The following is an 18880-nucleotide window of genomic DNA, read 5'->3' on the forward strand; positions in this document are numbered from 1 at the left end:
GTGCTAGTAGACTAAATGGATGATACTCACTGTTGACAATAAACAGAATAACCTGTAAATCTGGATCCCATTGAGAAGCATAAGAGGTAGTGATTTTTGTTATGATGTGATCTAAGGCTTCATACTGAGCTTTTGATAGAACTCTTTTTTGTTCTGCCTTTGACTCGCCCTTTAAAAGGGGCATGAGATCGGTCAGATCATCATTTGTGATTCCACACAAAGGGCGGATCTATTGAATATCACCCATCAATTTGTGCACGTCAGACAAGGTTTTTATCTGTGTGGTAATTTTAACTTTTTGAGGCCTAATTTCAGTTCTGGAAATGATCCACCCCAGATATTTCCAAGGGACTTCACGTTGCACCTTGTCTGGTGCAATTGCCAGTCCTGCTTTTGCTAATTCTGATTGTAGCAGGCAGAGCAGATGGTCCTTGTTTAAATCTTTGCCTGCAATTAGGATATCATCCATATAGTGATAGATAGATAACACATTTTTGCAGTTCTTGTCGGATCAGTTTCAATGCCCAGGCAACATACAGTTGACAAATAACAGGAGAATTTTTCATACCTTAAGGTAAAACAACCCATTCATATCTCTTAGCAGGCTCTTCTTTGTTAATTGCTGGGACAGAGAAAGCAAATTTTTCACAATCGCTTGGGTGTAGAGGAATTGTGAAAAAGCAGTCTTTTAAATCAATTATTATTAAATCCCAGCCCTGAGGTATCATTGAAGGGCTAGGCAAGCCAGGTTGCAAAGCAATGACATTCAATTGTCTTATGGCCAAATTTGTCACATTTAATACATTTATCTGCAAAACCAGTAACACCACCCTGAGGGGGGTGGGTTGCTGAACTAATTTTCTTTACAGTGCACTGTGGGTTTTTTTTTTGTTGTTGTTTGTTTGGGTTTTGTTGTTTTTTTTTTTTTTAATGTCCCATCCATCCACAATTATAACATCTCATACCTTTAGTACCCCCACGATCACCCTGACCTTGTTGTAGAAGGGGTTTAACAGCAGCGGCGAAGGCAGTAGCCATGTATCCAGCCTTTTCCTCTGCTGTGCCCACTTTAGAACATACATCCATCATTTCCTGAAGACCAGCAGATTTTGGCAAAACCTGCAAAATACGCTTACAAGCTGGGTTAGCATTTTCCATAGCCAGAGACATAAGCATCGATTCTTTAGCATTAGATGCCAGATCAATATTCTTTTCGATAGCCTCTGTCAATCTGTCAATAAATTGCATATATGGCTCAGTAGGTCCCTGCTTTACTGATGTATACGAAGGATTAGGCTTTCCTGCTTCCGGCACAGCTTTCAGAGCAGCTAAAGCCAATTGCGGTGCTTTAATTGCTGTAAAATTTCAATTTTCATACGAGCTTGTACTCCATCAGGGTGAAATTGTGCCTTTCCCAATAACATTTCAGATGAAACACCGTGCAAAGGGTGATGAGGATTACATTCTGAATTCTCATCTGCAGCCCTTGCAGCAAGCTCCTCAAACCCACTTTTAAAATGTAGGAGCTGTGAAGGTGTTAATAAAATTTCAGCCACTCTGAGACAATCATTTGGAGTGAGAACAATATTAGAAAAGAAAGCAGATAACATTTGCTGTGTATATGGGGAAGACAACCCATACTGAGTAATAGCTCTCTTAATTTCTTTCATAGCTTTCCAGTCCATAGGAGTCCAGACAGGCTGTCCCTGAGAATTTATAATAACAGGAAATGCAGCGGGAACATCTGTCGGTAAAGTAGTACTGTCTATGATTGCATCCTGAATGCAGCCTCCCCATCTCATGGCATTCGGATTAGCTTTAAGAGTTGTAGGAGTCAGTGGTAGCGGCACATCACAAGGACTGATCTTATCTTTTTTTTCCGTTTTTTTTCTGGGGCTTCCTCCCTCTCCTCCCCCAATTTGTCCAGGCGGTCCCGCAAGTCCTGCAATTGTTTATCTAAGGATTTTGTCCATTGTCCCCAGTTCCACTTATTTTGCGGCTCCGGTGGGAGCGATGCAAGCGGTGGTTTATGTGGCGGAGGTGGGTATTTGTTTGGAGTTACACTCTCCTCCTTAGGAGACTCCCACCCTAGCAAAAATTCTTGGGGACTAAGTTCAGGGGCAGTAGCAGCACGAAAAGAGTTGACATCAGTTTGTTTCAGTTGCTCAGTAGCCGCTACTGGCTCCCGAGTATCAGCTGGAGCTACCGCCGATAAAGGCGTTGTCGAGACAGGATAGGGGAAAGGCGCAGGGTCCTCAAACTTTCGTACTGTACTGCGCGCCAGTTTTTTGCCAGAATGTTTTATGCCCAAAAAAGACGACACTACCATGGCTGTAGCACCGGGTGCTGAATCTAATGTAGGTACCGACCCCTGCTGTTGTGAAGGCGGCTCAGAGAGAGCTGTAAAAGCGGATTTTGCCACCTTTTTCTCAGCCTTCATTGCGGCTAGTGTCTCTTTCAGTAGTCGTCAGGGGGCAGCAAGAGACTTCACCTCCTTAGACCCACAAGTAACTTCATCCCACAGGCATGCCCCAACTTTTTCCCAAGTCCTGAGATCAAAAGCTTCATTAACCCCCTGGATCAGCTCTTTTTCTTTACTCCAGAGCAATAGTCTTTTTAACAGATTATCGTCATATTCTATCCCTCTCACTGAGAGGATATGCTGGAAGAGCTTAAGGATGACCATTTCTTCTTTACTTAATTGATTCCCCATCCTAACCCTCTTCCAGACCCCATTGGCTGTTACCTTATTTGCACCGCGCGGTGTCTTCCGGGCTTACAAGGCTCCGTTCTGAGGCATCTACCTCCTGATCCTGGTCCTGCCAGATTGAACTCAGCCGACATCCCTGCAGCTTCATGTTTTCCACTTTCTTCAGTGCCACGCGCTTTAATTCCTTCAGTTTCTATATGAAAAATAGGGGGGGGCAGCACACTGGGTGGCATTTGCCGCAGAAAAACTATGGACCCAGTCAGAGGTCAACATGATCAGACAAAAGCCGTTTATTACCAAGCCTTAACTCCTTATATACTATTTCTTACATGCACTTACAGTGATTTGGCATATTATGGTTGGACACATGTCTTGAAGACCCTTAGCGACTAACATATATTTGGTTAAGCACAGGTGTGAGAACATGACCTCAAAAGCTTGCCAACAGTCCACAGTTCTCATTAACTCGGTGAATTTCAGCTTCTTATCTTGCTTGCTTAAGCTTCCTCAGGCCTCTCATGGCCTTGCTGTATCTTTCAGGATTATTCAGAATTTATGTACCAGTTATCTATTCTCCTGTGAGAACACTGCCTCCACAGGGGGGGTTGTAACTACACCATCTTAAGGTCTTTTAGAACCCTAACTATTTTATGATTCTATGATTCCAAGAAGAAATATTGGTTTGTTGCTCTTCACAGGTGACTGAGCTGCGGGATGGTCTTAATAGGCTGCAAGATGTCAGGGAAGCTGCTAGGAAGCAGGAATGCTTGTTCCAGGCCCAAACTGTGCAGGGGCCACAAGCTTCCTCTCTAGGTCATGGAGGAAAGAAGGAGGCCGCTAACCCAGGAAGCTGGGAAATAGTTACAAAAAAAAAACCAACAAAAAAAGGAAGAAGAGGACAGTTAAAAGCAAGGGGCTTCCTCCTAAATCTGTTGTCCCCACCCAGAAAAGCTTTTGAAAGGGACAGAAGCACTCATCTGGCAGCCTGACCCGGTCTCAAGGGAGGTGTGTTGCCTACCTAGGGCACGGATCAGGGGTGTTGCAGAGAGGCTGCCTGCTCTAGTATGTCCCATGGACTATTACCCACTTCTAGTGATCCATGTGGGTGCTAGGGATATAGATAGTAGTAGCCTGAGGAACATAAAGAAGGACTATAGAGCCCTGGGAGAGGTGGTTAGGGGCTCTAGAGCTCAGATAGTCTTTTTGTCAATTCTCCAGGATACAGGGGAGGACTCTAAAAAGGCTAGGAGGATTGTCCAGGTTAATAAATGGTTAAAAGCATGGTGTCATAGTCAGGGGTTTATGTGTCTTGAACACGGCAGCCACGTTTGTAGGCCAGGTCTACTGGGGGCTGGTGGAACTGCTGTGGTTTTGGTAGGAGACTTGCCAGACTCGTCAAGGATGCTTTAAACTAGATGTGTTGGGGGAGGGGGGCTTTAGTGACAGGACTATGGGTAACGGGTTCAAACTTAAGCAGGAGAGGTTTAGATTGGATATAAGGAAGAAATTCTTTCCTGTTAGGGTGGTGAGGCACTGGAATGGGTTGCCCAGGGAGGTTGTGAATGCTCCATCCCTGGCAGTTTTCAAGGCCAGGTTGGACAGAGCCTTGGGTGATATGGTTTAGTGTGAGGTGTCCCTGTCCATGGCAGGGGGATTGGACCTAGATGATCTTAAGGTCCTTTCCAACCCTAACTATTCTATGATTCTATGTTCTGCCAGAATGTTCATTTGTTACTTGCTTAAGGCTTTGCTTGTTGCTTATATCCCAAAATGTGTGGGCTTCTGAGAAAACGGAGTGCTTCAGAGAACTCTTCCAAATTTTTGAGTCAACAGTATACTGTTAAATGTTGATTTTTTTTTAATTTTATTTTTTATTTATTGATATATATATGTATATATATGTAGGTTTAAACATGACAGGTTGTTTTATTTAGGGTTACTTGCTGGGCATCTCCCCACACCTGGCCTTCCTTTTTAGGTGGTGGTATTTTTAGGCGGTGGTATTTTTAGGCATTAGAGTCACATTTGTTAGCAAGTCCCCCATGGACTTCTTTGTATTTTAGCTGACGAGCGAGTCCTTTCTAAATCTGACAGTGATTTGTTGGAGGATTATACAAAGCAATAAAAAGTGGTTTACCTTTTCTTTACAGCATTTACAATGTTTTCCTTTTCCTGCTGACACAGGAACACATGCTTGCTCTGTTTATTTGTGGGTTGCTCTTCTGATTATCTTCCGTAATGCTTGGAGAGATTGCTAGGTATCTGTATGTAGTACTGAAATGGAGTAATACTTAATCTTGCCATGTTCATCTTTTACTTCAGAAGGAGTTGGAAAGTTAGAACAGTGCAGTCAGTGTTAGGACTCGCTACGCTTTCCAGGCATTCTTCAAGGTAATAAGAGTAACCCAAGGAATGGCCTACTGATTGACATTCGTTAGAGGATTCCCTAATTAGCTAACCTTTGCTATTACCTTCCTTTGAACTTGCTTAAGAGTAATCTTTGCAGAAATCAAGATGCTGATGTATTAGTGCAAAGATTACTTTGTGCAGGTGAGTGCTGATTTACACAGGATCTGAAGGTCCTGCTGCAAATTAGGGGAGTGAGCAGCACTAGCTAGTCTTGCCTTAATGATTTCCAAATATGTGAAGTATGGTAATGTTTGTTTCCTGTGTTTCAGGTGATTGAAGTTTATGACTTGACTAAGGTGAAGTTAAAATATTGGTAAGTCATCTAAGACCTCCCATGATTTCTTCTTGATTAGTGACTGGTTTTTCTCTTTTTATTAATCCTGGCTTCATTTTTTTTTCCCAGTCATTCTTTTTTAAAAAAACAAACCCAAAACAAACAAAATAACTGTCAAAAAGGACAATGAACGCAGCACTTGGTTAATTTACCAGTTTACTCTTCCCTTCAGTTTTGGAGACTTCCAATTTAAATATGGTATTGCCATTAGTAAATGTTTGTAGCATCCATTCAGTATTCTTAAGGAAGATTAATTTTGTTTTCTTTTTCAGTGGTGTCCATTTTAACTCTCAGGCAATTGCTCCAACCATAGAACAAATTGATCAGTCATTTGGAGCAACACATCCAGGAGGTAAGCCAAAATACACCTAAGCTCACGTAGATTGACAGCCTTCTTTCTAGGAAGTCTTTCCTGTATGTCTGCCTAGAGAAATGTGTAAACACTTCTGTTGTCGAATGATCTGAAGTTGTGTTCCAGAATGGTTGTATTTTTATAGCTGAGATATTATGTAATATCTACTGTAAATTCAACTGTGACTGTTTCAGAATACAATAGTGAGGCAGAGAGTCACTGGCACAGAATGGTGTGTTCAGATATCATTAATGATCTGTTTTGAACTGCCAGTACCAGAAAATAGTGAGCTTTGTTGTTGATGCTGTTGTTTTCACACATTCTTATGCATGGTCAGCTCAAAGTGTCCATAGGGATTAAGTATACCATGAACATACATTTGTGCTGATCTCTTGTGCAGTCAGCCAGGACTTGGACTCTGTCCTCTGAGAATGTGGTTATACCCGGCTAAGGCAGGATCAAGTCTGAGCCTGTGTATAACTGGTTTGCTTTTCCCTGTGCCTCCTTCCTGTTACTGGGATTACTGGGGAGGTGTGAAGCCAGCCTACATGCAGCATGATCAGAACCAAGACAAGTTTAATTAACCTGGCTGAACCCACTCTGCCTCTTTCACAGCTAGTTGGCTGTTCACCAGCTCTGTAGAAGGAAAAAGATTATCTTTAAGCTCCTTGTTTATATATGAATATGGAAAGTGTATTTCAGGAGTTTGTTAGGTGATGAAAATAAGCTACTGGTGAAACTTTGAAGAGGATATTGTAATTAATTATAATTAAACTGCTCAGGAACCCTCAAGAATTTGAGCCACAAACTGGCATAACAAGAAAGAAGCCTAACTCCATATAGGCAAGATGATACCTTTTTTTAGAGCATCACTTTCTATTTTCTATTTTTAGCTTAAATCAGTCCATTTGCAGTAGTCAGGCTGATCCCAAATAGGCTAGTGTTCTTTGTGACTGATGGTGGCTGTATATCCAGTCTTTGTTCCTGTTCTCTGCAGACAGTCTCTTGCATATTACAGAACAGGATTTATTAACTGTGGAGGGTCATGTGGCTGAAGTAATATCATTACATAAAAGCCTTCTGTAGTAGATGAATATCAGATGGAGATAATGAAGCTTGGAGGATTTCTAGCCATAATATTCCAAGGACCAGACTTGGCATTTTTAAACTTCACTTCGGTAATGATGTTAACATTCCCTCTTAGGCAGAAACTCTGAGGTCTATAGTACGTACTAGTTCCATAATAGATCTAACAACAGACTATGTAGAACTTAGGAAGGGTGAAAGTTGTTGCATATCCTTGACAGTTTCTAAGAGATGATGGCTTATTTGCAAATATTTAGTGGTTAAGCACTTGAAAAATTGTGATATTATGAATGATAAAAAGACCTACTCAGCTGTAAATATTGATTATGATAGGAATAGCATGGTTTATTACTACATAAAATTATATATAATCACTTAAAACATAGATTGGCACCACATCCTCATGCTCAATTTGCCAGATCTTGTGTGACTGTCTCATTCAACTAAGAAAACTTGTACACTTGCTTCATCTGATGTTATGAAAAACTATCATCTTTTCATCCAGTGGAATGTAGATATGAAAATGTATTTATTAAAATGTTGCCTCTAATACCATTTCACTAGTGCATTTGCTTATTGTGTTTTCTGAAACAGAAAAGGCAGAAAACAGAATAGTTTTCAGTATGTGGGAGGGATGACGATGGTGTTTTCATGTTCCATAAAAATTTGAGCTAGGTGGTGTCGTGGTTTCTGAACCCAGGACAGGTGGGGAAAGAAAGGTGGGAAGAGAAACCTTCCTCTTAATGTGACTAAAGTACCAAATGCCAGTTTTCATGAATGAGTATGACACAACCACTTATTTTCTTCTCCATACTAATATTCCTCCAAAACCCCAATGCAAGCTCATTTAAACTTGTCTTTTGTTGCTTATCTCTGTGTTTAAACCTCCACTAGAACTTCAAACAAAATGTTGTCTTTCACTTAAAACCAAAGTGATTGCAGCAGAACTTTCCTGCAACAGGATATGACAGTAGTTTCAAAATGTATTTCAAAAGGTTAGCAACAGTTTTGTGTTGAAACAGACCTTCAGTGAGCAGTTTTGTTTTTGCCAAATCAGTGTTTTTAAAGAAGTCATTAGGAAAATTGCAACCAGCTTCATTACTTTTTGGCTTATATTAGTTTGATCCATTGTAGTATCTTTGTTGTGGGGCCGATCGAAATATGACCACTTTGGAGGTCAATAGCATCATCAAAGCCAAGATTTGATCCCACATTTCCACGATTCTCTCACCTGACCTCCTGCTGGGAAACATTTGCTCTTGCCAGTGGTTCTGCTGAAATCGCATCCTCTCATGAATCCTTGTGGATATTTGCCGAAGTGCCATTCAGCATGGATATGAGGGCTGTAGGATTGAACTAAAGTTATAAGGTAGAGGAAAAAAACATCCTTCTCTCCTGCCACAGCGGCTTTGCAAGGATGGGGGGTGGGGGGTGTGGGGGGTGTACTGTCTTCTGCCTCTCTAACTCTAGGAGACTTTAGAGGTTGCCCAGGTTACCCTGAGGTGCTGGAAAAGTCTTGCTGGTGTTGGTGGCTTTCCTGGAAGGCAAACTCTCTCCCTTTCTCTCACCCATAGTGCAGCAGCAATGCAGCACTCTTTTTGCTTCCATCAGTAATTTTTAATTATTCTGCAGGATATCTGTGTACTAAATAAATAAATTATAAAATTAATTAAATAATCCAAAAAAAGTGTACCTTGTTCAGTCACATGGTTGCAGCTTATGGTCTTGAAGGAGACATGAGAGAACTTCTTAAGGATAAAAACGTTCCTTGCCCTTTAAGCCTGAGCATCAACAACCATTGCAGGGGATGGGAACTGATAGGATTTGTATAATCAGATATCACAGTAGGCATGACTAGGGGAAAAGCACTTCTCCAGCTGTCTGTGGGCTTTGGAAAAGATGCGTAATTTATCACATGAGATTTGTGTAATTTTCTATACAGGTTCCTTTGAGTGACAAGCAGGGAAAATGCTCTTAACCAGCACATTCTGCAGAAAAGACAAATAATTACTTTGGAAAGCTTAATGCTTATTTTTCAACTAATTATTTTTCTGTCCTGGGTAGTCTGGCATTGTTCAAACATCTTGTGGCATGTGTCTCAAGTTGAACATTTGAAAGGCACTTTGGGATGGGGAAAAATTTATATTAATATTCATTTTTCTCTCTATGCTATATCATCTTAAATATAAAATTGTAAGGGAAAAAGGGAATATTGAACCAGTTTACTTTGGTGAAGTGGAAGAAAACAGCTTCTCTTGTTGGAGTGTTTCTTTATTGTTCTTTTGCCTTTGCTGTTTTCAAACAGCAAATGAACCAGCTTCTGTGTGTTCCCCCCAGCAGCTACTGGGCATAGGTTGACGTTTGGGAGCATCGATCCCCAAACTGTTCCCAAGCTCCCAGTCTCCTGGGATTGTTTTTAAGCTTTCCACAGTCTCACAAAACAGTATGTCTTTTTAGAGTAAATACTGGCATGAGTTTTGTTGCTGTGTATAGTTGATGTTGTGCAGTTTATTGCAGTAAATCAGGAGGTCTCGTGAGGTGATAACAGCTGGAAGTCTCTTGTGTGTTCTGATTTATTACTGCTCTTTGTAAAAGCTGACTCATCAGCTGGTGTTTCTAGTGACAGTGTGTTTAATTACCACTGTAAATGGCCTAGGACTCATGTGTAGGAAACATGTCCTTAGTGTGCCATGTTACTTGGGATCATGGATAGCTGAACTGGGGTATGCAGGCAGGAGCTTCTCAGGAAGAGTGGGAGGGAGGTACATGTGAGCTCCCACTTGGAAACTTGCTTCCTAGGGGTGTTAAATATGGAATTTATCAGTGCTCTGGGCACACCAGTCTAAAGGACTTTCTGGTTAATATTGTCCAAGTGTTTCACATGACAATGAACAGAATTGTTTTGCACTTCCAGTGGCTGTTTAAACTACTTTAGGGATATTAAGTTGTAATTGATTGTGTCATATTGTATAATTGTATCATTAGGGATAGGCTTGTGCCTACAGGCTTGCCTAGGCAACTCTAGTGAATGTAAGGTTTCTCCTCTTATTGCCGTGTTTCTACTGCAAGAAATTAAAAGCAAAACTATTAATTGTTATGTGTAATTGTGTTCCTCCTGCATTTTGAGACATAGTAAATTCATTGAGGTGATGAAGGTGCTGTTGGATATGGAGAATTCTTAGGTTTTTTTGTAACTCTGTTCTTATTTTCTTTCCCTTTTTAGTGTATAATTCAGCTGAGCAGCTCTTTCACCTGAATTTCAGAGGACTGTCATTTTCTTTTCAGTTAGACTCCTGGACTGAAATTCCAAAGTATGAGGTCAGCAATCTTTCTTAGTTAATGGATAGTCTTTTTTGCCTCTATAGTACATGCAAAGTATCACCTACTGTGTGTCTCGCCTACAAGCAAAAGAAGCCAGTAATTCAGAAGGCATTTAACTCCTCAGTTGTACTCTTATTCATGCTATGTAATCATTTTGAAGTTAAAAATTTTCTTCCTTTTAGCAGAAGGCATATGCTTAGATGTTTTGCTTGCATCATGCAGTTGTGTTGTTGAAAGGAGCCTGCTAAAAATGAGAGTGTCTATGCAAATACATAAATATTAAGCAACCTACTGGAAGGCTGTTCTTTATCAGATGTTTTTAAATCTCATCAAAGCGATTGTGCAACTATAATAGGGTGTAGTTCATAAAATACATTTTCATCATGTCCTTCAGCATGAGTGCTTTTAGAAAGCCAGATGAATGAGCTTTATTTGTAATGCCTGTTTGCATATTCACCAAGTGTTCAGATGAGTTGCTGAATAATTGAACGTATTGCTGCATTCTCTGAAATCTTTGGAAATCACTGTCTAGTGGAAACAAGAACAGGTCTTCTGTGATTTCCAGCTATGCTAACAAAGATGTATGTATACCTTTTGCGTGAGGATGGAAATGCTCTCAGTTGTATTATCTAGGCTCATCAGTTAAAAAGAACACGTGCTGTATTGTATTAAAATAATAAGGCACCTATAAAGAGCCAAAACAAAGTGGGAGAAATCAACCAACATGATGACACATTTCATGTTACAGCCTGGTACTTCAGTAGTTGCATTTTAACATGTGAGAGAGCAAGGGGGTAGGTAACCAGGGGAAGTTACTATTTAGCAGTAGTGAAGGTCAGTTGTCTTTCAGGAATATTGGAAGGTAAATAGAAACCTAATAAGCCAAGCAAAGAATGTCTCAACAAAGAGCAGTTGCCTTTCATGCAAGAGTTCTCAGGGCATTTATGAATTAAATGGCTGAGCTGCTAAGAAAGTCAATCACTATACCAAAGATTTGAAAAGATCATAGAATATCTCAAGTTGGAAGGGACTCATAAGGATCATGGAGTCTAACTCTCTGCTCCTTGCAGGACTACTTGAAAACTAAAAGGTGTTAGAATAAAACTGCTAGAATCAATTCTAGCCATTGCGTCTGAATATCTTGTTTTGGTGTGTGGTTCAATTAACTGAGAAAATAATTAAGGATAGTTACAGAATGCTTGGTGTGAATATGCTTTGAGAGGAAGATAGTATGGTTCTTGGGGATGATACAGTTCTTCATAGCTGCCAGAACAGCAGAGAAAATAATATTGCATTTTCAAGTCTTTCATCCACTTGATGAAATGAGGTTAGTAAAATGTTGCTTGCACAGAGTGAAAGGCAAGATTCTCCCCAGTATTAGAAATAGGTAGAAATAGGATAGTTTAGAAAAGAGTAGTATTGAATGGTTCACAGGGAAAATGACTATTTGTGGAGCCTTTCAGGTAGGAATGTTAGGAATGTCAAAGATGTCAAAATCTTGTAAGTTCAGAGAGGATCATACAGCAGTTCTAAGCTCACTAGCAAAGCAGCGTAACCTCTGCTTATGGAAATGAAAAAGCTCTGAAGAAAACTTAGGGTTTTTTATATAGCTGGTAACAAACTGAAGGTGAAGAGAACATGAAAGTCTACTTACGCTGTTTCAGTTAAGAAATGAGGTATATATGGCCCAGGCGCTCCCATGGCTCTAGAGATTTCTTTGTTGCTAGAGCGTAAGTATGTTAAAAAATAATGCTGCATCTGACCACTTTAGAAAGTTGTGTTTGAGGTTTTTATGTTTTGGGGTATTTTGAGGATTGAACTTGGGGCATCTCTAGGTTTGTGAAATAGTGCAGATTCCCTTCTAAACACCTAAACAAGCAAAAGTCATTGCTCTGGGTTAATTTTTGTTTTTTTCTAAGAATAACTTTTTGTGTTTAATTTATGTGATGTCCTGCTAAAGTAGACCAGGACAATAGTTTGCATATTGTGCATCTTGGTTTTGTTGACTGTGTGTGACAAAGTTTTTCTGTCCCATGCCAGCAAAATATGCTGATGGTCTTGAAGAAGGTCCTGTAATCATCAGAGTTGAAGGAAATAGTCTCTTAATATACTAGAAGAATAAAACTGACTTAGCTCACTTTTGATTTGATGAGACTCAAAATCCCTATCAAAACAGTGCATGTAAGAATGTGGTGATAAGGAGAGCAGAAAATCTATTTAATGAATGAGCCTCTGTTCATCAGATAAAGGCATTTTACAAATCAGCAAAAAATGTTAAAAGGCTGAAATTAGTGCAGTGGGAGACAAAAAGAAGTTCTACCTTTAAGATAGCAAATTTATTAGAAGTTAAATGCAGCATATAGATACAAATATTTTTATATTGCTAGTTGCCAGTGGTCTAACCGAAGCAAACTTGAATTCTCAGTACACACCATGGCTAATTGTCAGAATACTGCCACTTTTTGGTGGATAAACATAGCATTTCACCCCAGCTTCAGAATCCAGGAGTGGTGCAATGTGAAGAAACACCATCGAGGAGGGGGTTTTATTGTTGTTTTTCTCCCCTTGTTCTTTGGCTAAAGACTTAGCTGAATTGCTAAACATATGCTGTATTTCTAATGTACTTTATAAATTTGAACTCAAGTGTCTACTATGCCATGTAACAAGAATGATTTTGTATATCTACAGCCTAACTTTGCCCATGGTCTGGCCTCTCTGCAAATTCCACATGGTGCAACTGTGAAACGCATGTACATCTACAGTGGAAACAGTCTCCAGGATACCAAGTAGGTACAGCTGGTCATGCCATTTCATTCAGAATATGCTTTTTCTTCCTCATTTATTTAGGGTTTTGTGAATATTAAATACAATCATATACTTTTTTTTAGTTCAGCTTAGGTCTTTTATGAATTTGGCAGCGTGCAGAGCACCTTTAGATACCAACCTCTTTCAAACTTCCATAGTCACTGTCTTCAAACCTTAGATTCAGTTTGAATCGGTTTGATTCATGTTGCTATAAAGTCAGCTTGACTCAGCTGTCATAGACTAATCCAATTGACCTGAGAATGAATTCATTAAGTAAAAGAGGAAACTAGTGAGTCTTGTAAAAGGTGTGGTTAGGCCATTACTCTAGGTTTTGTTTGCATGCTAATGGCCTCTCCCTAGACAAATCAAACTTGGTGTAGGCAGTCAGTAATTTTGTAGTGTATTGGCATTATTTATGTCATGGAAGGGTCCTACCAGGGGTCTTACACATTTTATTATTTTTGTATAGCAAGAGAGTTTATATTCAGGCTTAAGCCATATGCTTAATCTACCACAGATTAAATATATTTTCAGTTACTTGACTGAACTTACTGTTCTGAGGAAACTAATCTTCATGCCTTATTACTAATGGAATAGTTATATTTTAATATGGCTAATGTACAATAAATTATGGCTTAAAAGAAGACAGAATACAATGCCGTAGAAAACATCTAATGTTTTGTTCTTTCTAAAAACATTGTTCCCGGGCTTTCCTACTCAAGGAAAAATTGAAAGGACTTCTGTAAATTCTTCCTTTCAGCTTATAAATACCCAAACTGATAAAGTGGTATTTTTTGCAGGCACAGTTGTGTTTTAATGCCAGGAATAGGTTAACACATGCTTGGATTACTGCTCAGAAGGGAGGGAATCTTGTTTGTGCAGATGTTGTCTCCTAATTAGAAATCAGTTTATTTCAGGAAAATGTTGTCTCTGTCTATCTGTGGCATGTTGGGTTCAGTGAAAGCACTAATTGTCACATGGGGCTCTGGGGTGTGTGTGTATGAGAGCCCAAACCCTTACTTTTAGCTCAAGTCATTCAGACACGGGAGAAATTCACATAAGAATCATAGAATTACAGAATGGTTTGGGTTGGAAAGGACCTTAAGAGCATCTAGTTCCAACCCCCCTGCCATGGGCAGGGACACCTTCCACTAGACCATGTTGCCCAAGGCTCTGTCCAACCTGGCCTTTAACACTGCCAGGGATGGAGCATTTACTACTTCCTGTGAAACTTGCAGAGCATATGCAAACTAATATACAAAAAAGCATCCCTTCCATTGGAAATATCTCAGGGCTGATATTAATTACTTGAATATTATTGTAATCAAATTAAAACATAATTTTCCCAGTAAAACAGCACAATTGTTTGTAGTGTACCTGCACAAGCTGGTTTCATGTTTTGGGCTATGGAGTACATCCCCAAGAGCATAACAGAAGGCTCTTCTGCTGCACTTGGGTGATATGCCTAGTTCAAGGAGTAGGTATCCTTAAAAACTGTACAACTTCCATTTTCCCTGAGAGAATTCTGAGATAACATGCCCTTATAGGGAGATATCCAAAGGCCTGGATAAAGTTTCTGTAATTCCTGGAGTCTTCGAAACCTGCTGTTTGTTTCATCTACAGTAAAGGTCCTGCATGTGAGTGCTGTCTTGTTTCTCTTCCTTTTTCCCCCAGATTTTCTGACCCTTGTGTTTGATATATCTTTTAATCTTCAGCCTGAGTTAAATGCAGCTTTGTCAAAATTAACATGCTTTGTTCCAGTGAACCGGTACCAGCTTCTTAATGGGAAATTTGAAGATTAAGCAAATCCTATGCATGTTCATTATGATTGCTTTCAGGGCTCCCTTGATGCCTCTCAGCTGTTTCCTTGGTAATGTGTATGCTGAGAACATTGATGTTCTGAGAGATGGAACTGGACCCTCAGGTTTACGGCTACACCTACTCACTGCAGGTATTGGTGACACTTGGAACATGGAATTGGTTGCTTCCCTCAGGAAAAGAGGGATAAACTTGTATAAATTATTTGTGATGATTTTACAGGTGACTTCAAAGTGTTCTACATACCTTATTTTGATCTACTGAAACAAAAGCCAATAAAATCCCTGTGAAGGTGAATTTGCTTGCTGCTGTGTTTCCCTGGCCCTGGAGAAATCAGAGGACTGTAGCCCTGTCCTCAGTAGTTCTGAGTCCGTAAGAGTCTGTTTGCAGAAATAGAATTTGTCTCCAGGTGTATGTGTAGAATAAAACAGATGCAAGTATATCACTGAAAAAAAATGTGAGAAATCAAGAAACCTCCATCCCTGGCGGTGTTCAAGGCCGGGTTGGACAGAGCCTTGGGTGACATGGTTTAGTGTGAGGTGTCCCTGCCCATGGCAGGAGGGTTGGAACTAGATGATCTTAAGGTCCTTTCCAACCCTAACTATTTTATGATTCTTATGTACATGTGCATTTTCTGAAGTTCCAGTGAGCTGTGTGATGTTGATGTTTTTGTGATTAATTCTGGAAGGCTTTTAAAAATCGAAAGAACGTAAATCCCATGGGTTGAGATAAGAACAGTCCAATAATTAAAGTATAATACAAACCCACTACTACTGCCACTAATAATAATAATGATAAGAGAAATAACAACAGGAGAGAATATAAAACTATAAGGGGAAAGGAAAAAAAAACAATATCAGAAGTGATGCACAATACAATTGCTCACTACCCTCTGACCAATACCCAGTCTGACCTGAGCAGCAATCTGGGCCTTCTGGGTAACTTCCCCCAGTTTATATACTGGGCATGGTGTGCTGTGGTATGGAATACCCCTTTGGCTAGTTTGGGTCTGGTGTTCTGTCTCTGCTCCCTCCTGGTTTCTTGTGCCCCTCCTCCCTGGCAGAGCATGAGACTGAAAAGTCCTTGATCGGGGTAAGCATTACTTAGCAACAGCTAAAAACATCAGTGTGTTATCAGCATTGTTCTTAGACTGAAGTCAAAAACACAGCACTGTACCAGTGCTACTAAGAAGGAGAAAAATAACTTACAGCTGAACCCGGGACACCTGGACATGTTCTTGTCTTACTAAAGTTTGCTGAAACTCCTTTGTAAAGCATATTATATGCCTGTTCAAGAACAAGTTTCTCTGCAAGTATGATAATTTTTAGTAACTCTTAAAAAATCAAAGATGACTTCACTGGATTTTTCTGATTTATTTCATTGGGTAACTAGCTACATAAATAATGCATAGTGTGAAAAGCTAAGTGTGTGTTTAGACCCCATCCTGTATTTTGCAGTAACTGCTGCCTATGTGTACATGCATTCTTGTAAATGTAAGATGCTGCATTCCTGAAAGTAAATGGGATCACAAACTAAAATCTTTCAATTTCTTAACATCTGGTAACATAATTCAGCAATTCATCTATGTAATGGCTATTCAGTAAGATCCCTTTTTAACATTGTTTGCATAAGAACATATTTGCAATTGATTCAGTAAGCTATGGGAATCCAGAGTAAAGGATGTATGTTTTCCAATACAGTTTATGTGGGTGAGGAATTTCGCTTTATGGGCTTTACTTTTTTTTATCTGGATATAGATCTCTAGCTGCTGAATTAGAATATTTTTAGGGATAGAAATAATTCCTGGCACTTACTGCTAATAACCAGCTGATCAAATTGATACGGGCTAAGAAAACGAGTGATTTTCATGTGAATGGCAAGGAAGGGAATGTAGTACCGCTGAAGCTGGAACTTAAGATGAGGATCTGTCCAACAGTCAGCACATACATCATTTTGATAAGAAATGTTTAACCTGTTGAAAAATAAATGGTTAAATGTAGCTTGGCACTGTTTTCTAAAGAATGCAGCTGTTTGGCTTCTGATAAATAGAGGAATGCTAAGCTTTTGGTATTGATTTGCTGCTGTATTCTTTGATCAGGAAGGATGAATTTTGAGTTGTTTTCCATTCCTCAGGCTGTGGCCCGGGTGTTTTAGCTGATGCCAGGATGCGGGTATTTGAGCGTTGTGTGTACTTCGGTGATTCATGCCAGGATGTGCTGAGCACCTTGGGGTCTCCCCACAAAGTCTTCTACAAGTCTGAAGATAAGGTGAGGGAAGTTGTTCAGGTGCAGGACTCTCTTCAGCCCTGTCTCAGTTTAATCACAGGGCCTGTGTTTTGCAAGGCCAGTGAAGTTAAACTGCCATGCAGCACAAATGATGCGTGCTTCACTTGATGTATAATAGACCAGGATGAACAGTTGTATAACTTGTTTATTAAAAAGCTTTTTTAAGCTAATTTCATGCAAATCTGTTTAAATTAAAAAATAAACCCCAACCAAACTAAAAACCCCACAAACAAACAAAAAACAACACTCAAACCACACATCATTTTAACTGGTTTAAAAATTGGAGCACTTTTGAATTCAAATGAGCATTAGCAAGTGTGTACTGCTTAATTTTTAAATTTTATGTAAAAGCTTCAACATATACATTGATCCTTTCCTAATGATTTTACAGAGCAGTATGAGCAACCCTTTTACTTCAGATATATAAAGAGAAAAGCCAATGTGTCATTGTGCTACTGCAAGCAGCTGATGACCTGTCATGAAGCACAATATCTTACATATTAGAACAAGGGCTTTAAGCGAGATTATGGCATTTTGTTTGACTGTAAGGATGTTGTTAATGGCATTCATCTTTGTGAGAGCTATTAAATATATCTGAGAGGTATTAAATGCATCTGAAAAATGTGTTTCTTGCAGATGAAAATCCATTCACCCTCGCCCCATAAGCAGGTCCCATCAAAGTGCAATGACTACTTCTTCAATTATTGCACACTTGGAGTGGTGAGTGGGAAGCTTCCCTAAGCACGTTCATATAAAGTTTTGATTTAGTTTCACAGGAATCCTTTCAGAAGGCTAAAGGCTGTGGGAAATGAGAGTCTGCAAAGCTCTTGATTACTGCCTTAGGAATCTCTGGATATGAAAACTGACACTGACTTTTCTCTAGCACTTGCAAATTCAAACAGTAATGTGGATGGAGAGCTCTTTGCGTTTTGCATTCTCTTAGCTTTCTTCCCTCTGCCATGCCTGATGCATAGGTATACTAGTTGTTTCTGAAACCCATCCCTCTGCCCCACAGAACTGAGATGGGTCTGCCATAACACCAATTGTGAAAGTTTGCTGAGCTGTGGATGAAGTTCAACCTTCATGTCCCTCCTTATGTTTTGCTTTAGTCTGCATTACTGTAAAGAACATGCAGAAAAACAAGACCTCCCTAGGATATTTGCCAACATTAGCAAATGAAACTGCAGTTGTGATTGAGTGCTGTGGAGATGTGTGTTTGAATTTACAAATAGTCTTGTTTTCAAATACCTACTTTTCATTGTTCATTCAGTTCCAATGAGATAGATACATACCACTGTATACAGGTACTATTGTAACTAATCTCAGGTGAGTTTGAGAAAAGCCACCTTCCTCTATCCAAATTGTTTCATGTCTTTGTTTATTCTTCAACAGGATATTCTCTTTGATGCAAACACTCACAAGGTGAAGAAATTTGTCCTGCATACTAATTATCCTGGTCATTACAACTTTAACATGTGAGTGTGAAGAACTGATCTCTTAAAGAGTATTTTAAAAGCACTCATAAAAGAAATTTTATGTTCCCTTTATAGAATTCCAGTATTTTTTCCCAAGTGTCTTTAGTGTATCTGGTAACTCGTGGAGGTTCCAGCCCTCATTAGCACTTTTTATTTTATTTTTACTTTTAAATGCCTTTATATTGTCAAGTGTGTCTTAAAGCAGTAAATGAGGTAAGGTAGTTCTTGGTCCAGCTATAATGTGCAAACTCTCTTGCTAGAGGCAAACATTGAATTGGCAAGAGT

At 39.6% G+C, this 18880-nt stretch overlaps 1 protein-coding gene across 7 annotated transcripts in view; it reads left to right on the forward strand.

Annotated features, from left to right (window-relative positions):
- LOC133282712 (phagosome assembly factor 1-like) overlaps positions 1 to 18880 on the forward strand; it is a 61030-nt gene that overhangs the window by 31170 nt on the left and 10980 nt on the right. For all 7 annotated transcript variants that reach the window (XR_009747700.1, XR_009747699.1, XM_061478900.1 and 4 more), the window contains exons 5-12: positions 5389 to 5432; positions 5726 to 5805; positions 10115 to 10209; positions 12901 to 12998; positions 14856 to 14968; positions 16969 to 17102; positions 17757 to 17840; positions 18513 to 18595. Coding sequence is in view for 5 of the 7 variants with exons in the window: in XM_061478900.1 (XP_061334884.1) it covers positions 5389 to 5432; positions 5726 to 5805; positions 10115 to 10209; positions 12901 to 12998; positions 14856 to 14968; positions 16969 to 17102; positions 17757 to 17840; positions 18513 to 18595 (731 nt within the window). In the remaining 2 variants the exon portion in view is untranslated. The remainder of the gene's footprint in view (positions 1 to 5388; positions 5433 to 5725; positions 5806 to 10114; positions 10210 to 12900; positions 12999 to 14855; positions 14969 to 16968; positions 17103 to 17756; positions 17841 to 18512; positions 18596 to 18880) is intronic.

Source organism: Pezoporus flaviventris, unplaced genomic scaffold, assembly GCF_033815535.1.
Source record: "Pezoporus flaviventris isolate CSIRO_AGI_PZ_B2104156 unplaced genomic scaffold, CSIRO_AGI_Pfla_v1 ptg000136l, whole genome shotgun sequence".
NCBI classification, from domain to species: Eukaryota; Metazoa; Chordata; class Aves; order Psittaciformes; family Psittacidae; genus Pezoporus; species Pezoporus flaviventris.